Here is a 5,647-nt window from a genome sequence, read left to right as displayed (position 1 = left end):
AGCTTCTCTGTTGGGAGTCTGATGTTTGTTTCCTTAACAACTTGGTGAAAGGCCTCCACGCTGATGAAGCCTCCTCCTCCGCTTTGATCTCTTGCATCGAACGCTCTTCTTATCTGAGACTCTCTCAGCTCAAGTTCGTTTTCTTCTTGGACGGATGGGTTGAGTGCAAACAGGACCGTGTAATGTGACTCGCTGCCAATAACCCATATTGGCCATTTGGGACATTTGAGATTCTGACCAACTTTGCAGAAATTGAGAGACTCGAGCAACGTGAGGAAGCCCACCTCCACATTCTTAGATATGCCTTTTAGAAACATGCCACCTCCAAGATCCATCCTTCCATCAAACACATTGGGAACGGCTTCTCCACACAAGAGCAGGTTTACAATTTCCTAAGAAAAGAAGGGGCATAGAGAAGAGTTAGCAGCACTAGAGGAAAAACAGGATAGAAAGTTAAAAGAAAAAAAAAAGTTACTACCTGGGAGGCATGTCCAAATGGTGCAGTTACCAAGGGGAGGTCTGGATCATCCCTGTCGGCTTGAATGGATTCCTGTTCATCACAAAATTATTCATTTATGGTTACTCAATAGTCATGGATAACTGTCACTATTTGTAGGCAGTAATAAACAAGGAGGATCCTTCAGATATACCTAGAGAATTGAAATGAATTATCTATACACAAAATCTATCACAATGATCAAGTCGCAGAAATCAAAGTGTTGCTTTATTTCTTACTGATTAGTAGAACAGAGACAATCATAGAATAATCTAGAAACCTAAACCCACTAATAGTTAACCTAGGGTGAATTCTAGAGCATATTGACCCTCCCAAGGCTCTCAAGGCCCCAAACCAGTCACCAATTACTCAACAACCTTAACATCTAAGCATTTTTCTACTCCCCACTGATTAAAAGGCTGATGTAAGATTCATTCTTACATTTGTTAGATAAACAGTAGAATTAGCATGTCCTATCAACTGAGATTTTTCTCTATATTTTCTGAAGAAGAAAAAGAAACCTCAATTGCAAGGACCAGATGACCAAATCAAAGGATCCCAAGTGGACCACATGACTAAATCAAAAGATCCAACACGACCACATGAACAAATCAAAGGATTCAAATTCGTTTTATACCCTAATCTACCATTCAGGTATGCTTTCTTGTACACATGTTAACAAACAAAAGAGTAATAAGGATCTGCGTCAATACCAGTCCACGGGAGAGTAAAGCAGAAATTAGGAACAGCAAAGCACCCATGCGACTTTGGAAAGCAGTTATTGTGCCTTGTAGCTTATTTAGGCAACTTGATTGAGTTGTGAATGTCTCGAACCTTAGGATCTTCTGCAAATCTGAAGCAGACTCAATGGGGAGTCCACCAACCATTGCCTGCAACAATAAATTAGAAGGAATCTGATAAGGACCCAACATAAAAAGTGCAGCAAAACCAATGGTTGCACCAAATATGAAGAACTACTCAAATTAGACTAACCTCAACTTTCTGATTAGTACTGGAATCCTCAAAATTAGTGGAAGTGGCAATTACAGCACGGTTATTGTTTCCACACATAAATAGAACCTCACACATGCTTTTGACAAGGGCCCTGCAAAATCATGGAGCACAATGACAGATGATGAGTATTAAGCATGATAACTGAAATTCGGATGTGAAACATAGTCTGACTAATTTGCTGAGAAAAACCACCTTGTTTTTGCTTCTTCGGTTACAGAAGAGAAGGAGTCCGATGCAACGTAACGATGTTTAGATAATGTCCAGACACCCTTACTAGGGGAAGCTTTACCTATGTCATCCGGAAAGTAAATAAGGTATTTAAGAACAAATGCCTACACAGAAAATGTAACAGTCAGCATCAACTGAAAGAAATGTCCACATGCTCTAGACAACCATAAAACCACAATTTAAACAGAAACAAATCAGAAAAAATTAAGAGAATTACTTGTAGTGCTGCTAAGACACCGCAGGGGCCACCTTCATGCTGCACTAAGCCTATAGTAGTTTCAGGATCAGGGCTAAACCTATAAATATGTAGTAAAAAAAAAAACATTAGTTAAATTTTGGGCACATAAAGTTAGTTATGAAATACAATTAAACTACAAGAAAAAGAAAAATAGCGACATACAGATATGTCATTTACACATTTTGGAGAAATTACTGAACATCTAGAATACACATGGAAATTTCCAGCCCTAAAATTTTAGCGATGAACCTTCTTTCACTAATTCCTTAAAAGGCTATAGTATCCCCTCACTCTTCTTAATCTAGCTTCTGTATTGGCTACTACTACCCACTTGGTTTTTAACGGCTTGGTAACGGATCCAACTACTATCCGCGCCAACTAGTCATTAAAACTACATCACCACAACAGAGTATGTTCAATCCATCCATGAACAAAGCAAACTTAACAGCAACACAAATACAAATACAAAAAAACCATACCTTATGCCTTGGTTAGTCCATTGTGCAAGTACACTCTTCGAAACCTCATTCCCAAACACCATAGAGAACAACTGATTAGACTCTTCCACCGATAACTCCTTCCCCAAACCAGATCCCAACTCTTCACCACTCTTATTAGCAACAACCGCAATTGGCAAGTCCCGAGCTTTGTTCTGAACCGGAGGAGGGCTCTTAGGAAACAAAACCATACGTTTCTCAGCAGCAGCAGCCATGAGCTCTCGCTGCAACCGTCGAGATTTAGCCTCAGGTGACTCACCACCAGAAGAAGAACCACCACCAGATTGAGATCCGGATCCGGATTCTTCAATGGGTTTGCTCCGTTTAGGCTCAGGAGGATTGTATTGCATACTCATCTTAAGAGCCAATTTCAAATCCTCGTCTTCTTGATGATCCGCCATTATAACCCCACCACCAGATTGCCCCGGATCCAAAGATTGAAACTTCTGAACACTTGAGTTACGATTTGGTAATAAAACACACAAAATCTTATTGTTGTTGTTGTCTCGACAAGATCATATATGAATTGAAATTGAAGGATCCGATTTCAAAGAAGAAATCTTTTTGGCTTTGGGTAATCAATAAATATATAATAAGCCTCCAATACCAATAAGGATCTTTAACATAATGATGAGTTTCCTAATCTCATAGGAGATAAAGTTTTCAACTTTGGTTTGGGCATTGAAGAATAAAGAGGAGAAGAGACGATATTGGATTTTTGGGGGTTTGAATGATTTAGGGCAAAATTATAAATTCGATAAGGAAAACAAAAAAAAAATAAGGAAAATTGTTATTATCATCTTTTGGATTCAACTCTCACGAAAAGAAGAGTTTGTTTATTCAATTGAGTTGGTTTATTTTTAATAAGTACTACGCGGTGCTTACTGCTTTGGTTTAGTTGCCTTTTACGTTTTTTAGGTTAATTATGCATACTTTTTTTTTTTTTCTTTTAGTTAGGTGTGAAAATTATTCATCGACAAAAAAAAATTGAAAATATCCTAAAATATCACTAAACTAAAATTTTATTTCCAAAATACTATTATATTTTCTTTTCCTAAAAAATATCACTACAAACTTTTAAGGCTAAAAATATCATAAACTTCAAAAATAAATTTTGAGAGTTTATATTTTGAAAATTTGGATTTTTGTGAAATATTTTGGGTTTAGGGTTTAATTATGAGGATTAAGAAGTTAATTTTAAATTTTTGAAGATTAGTTTTAGTTTAATGGTATTTACGGGGAAAACAATATTTGTGGTATTTTTAGAAACAAAAAATAAGTAGTTGTTATAAAATACAAATGTGACTAATCCATCACAAAACACATGTCATGACACTTGTTCATATAATATTACACAACACACCATTTGTCTTTTGTAGTTCACCATTTGTCATTACCAAGTGTATAAGTGTGTGACTCATGTTTTTTGGAGTTCACTATAAATAAGATGTTGTAAGAAGAATGATATAAATAAGTTGTCTTTGATCAAAGAAAGTCTCTCTCACTCTTGTGGCTTCTCCTCCCTCTTTCTCTTTATTATTCCTTGTTCTCTTTTCATAGTATTACAAACACATATAAGTGTTTTGTAGTTATAATTCACAACACGTTATCAACACGATATCTTTACCGCTGGAGCTTTTACGAGGTAAGTAAATTTATATTATTTCTATTTATGTTTCTAGAACATAAATATTATATACATCGTAAAATTATACCTTTTTCCGGATTGATCGCCATAAGTTATAGGCGTTGCCTCCTTTACGATCATATATATAAATCTATACAATTTTGGATGGATCGTTTTATATGGTAGGCTTTGCCTCCTTCCAGATATAACAAAAGACTATATCTTTTCCGGAAAGATCGTTAAAAATGACAGGCTATGCCTCCTATATGATCAAATATAAATGCTATGTCATTTTCTGGATTGATCGTTTTACCTCTTTTGCGATCAAATATATAGCTATTTTATATCTGAATTGATTGTTTGATATATGGTAGGCTTTGCCTCCTTCAAAATCAAATAAAAGTTATGTCTTTTCTGGATAGATAGATCGTTATATATGGTAGGCTCTGTCTCTTTTACGTTCATATATAAAGCTATATAATATTTGGATTGATTATTTGATATGGTAGGCATCGCCCCTCCAGCACGATCTAACAAAGGCAATGTCCTTTCCGGAAAGTTCGGTTTTTGTCTTCTATATGATCAAATATAAGGCTATGTCATTTCCGGACTGATCGTTATACATATAGAGGTTCTGCCTCAATTATAATCAAATAAAAAGCTTTGTCTTTTCCGGATTGATCGTTATATATGATAGGCTCTGCCTACTCTACGATCAAAGAAAAGTTATTTCTATTAAATTCTTATATATAAGGCTATAACTCTTATTTTATTTTCTGAATTTATAGTTTGCTTCTTTAATTTGTTTATTCGTAAAGAATAATTATATGTGTTATATAAGATTTAAAGAGAATGAAATACCTTTATAATCAAAAATATATTTCTCTTATGAGAATATATAAAGCACGTGCACATATATTTTATACAGTGCAAAACTAATTGGAAAGTTTAGATGAGCTAGTCTCTCGACTTCCAAAGACATCAGATTCATAATTATCGATGTCTAGCATTCTCCAAAGTCTCAAAGAAACTCATGGAGTTTCAAAGACATTTTGTCTTAGTAAAATTATTATGTTGAGACTACAAACAAATATGGTATCGTAAAATCGACCATATTGGAGACACGCATGTATATGATTATATCATGCAAAAACAAAGATGGCAAAATGATAGTAAATATGAAATTTTGTAACGCTTCAAGCATAGCATTATCGGTCAAGCCATCCCGGTAAATAAATGATACCGAAAATCAATGAGAATTTGTTTGGAGAAATAAAAGTTCTTTCATGCCTCCACGAAGTTATGAGCACTGGACTTCATTCATATTTCAATAGGCTATGCTTCCAGAATCATATAATGTTCGCCCGTTCACCATCCTTTTGGATTAACAAGCTCATTGTATATATATGATGGTTTGATTTCTTTAATAAATCTCCAAATTATACCCCAAATATAACCGATCTAATAATAAGATTCGGTCAAAGGTGAACAAACATAAAAGTCATCGTCTTGAGAGGGGGTAATACTAATCTCACATCTTATAAGGA

General features: G+C 35.0%; 1 protein-coding gene across 1 annotated transcript in view; it reads right to left on the bottom strand.

Annotated features, from left to right (window-relative positions):
• LOC104777537 (ubiquitin carboxyl-terminal hydrolase FAM188A-like) overlaps positions 1-2,884 on the bottom strand; it is a gene marked incomplete at its 5' end in the record, with an annotated part of 10,594 nt that extends 7,710 nt beyond the window's left edge. The window contains 6 exon segments of the mRNA XM_019243844.1: positions 479-550; positions 1,210-1,386; positions 1,490-1,601; positions 1,703-1,842; positions 1,956-2,034; positions 2,456-2,884. Coding sequence (XP_019099389.1) covers positions 479-550; positions 1,210-1,386; positions 1,490-1,601; positions 1,703-1,842; positions 1,956-2,034; positions 2,456-2,874 — 999 coding nt within the window.

This window comes from Camelina sativa, chromosome 3 (assembly GCF_000633955.1).
Source record: "Camelina sativa cultivar DH55 chromosome 3, Cs, whole genome shotgun sequence".
In the NCBI taxonomy this organism is placed as follows: Eukaryota; Viridiplantae; Streptophyta; class Magnoliopsida; order Brassicales; family Brassicaceae; genus Camelina; species Camelina sativa.
The sequence above is the reverse complement of the archived record's forward strand: the minus strand, read 5'-3'. Positions and strand labels throughout refer to the sequence as shown.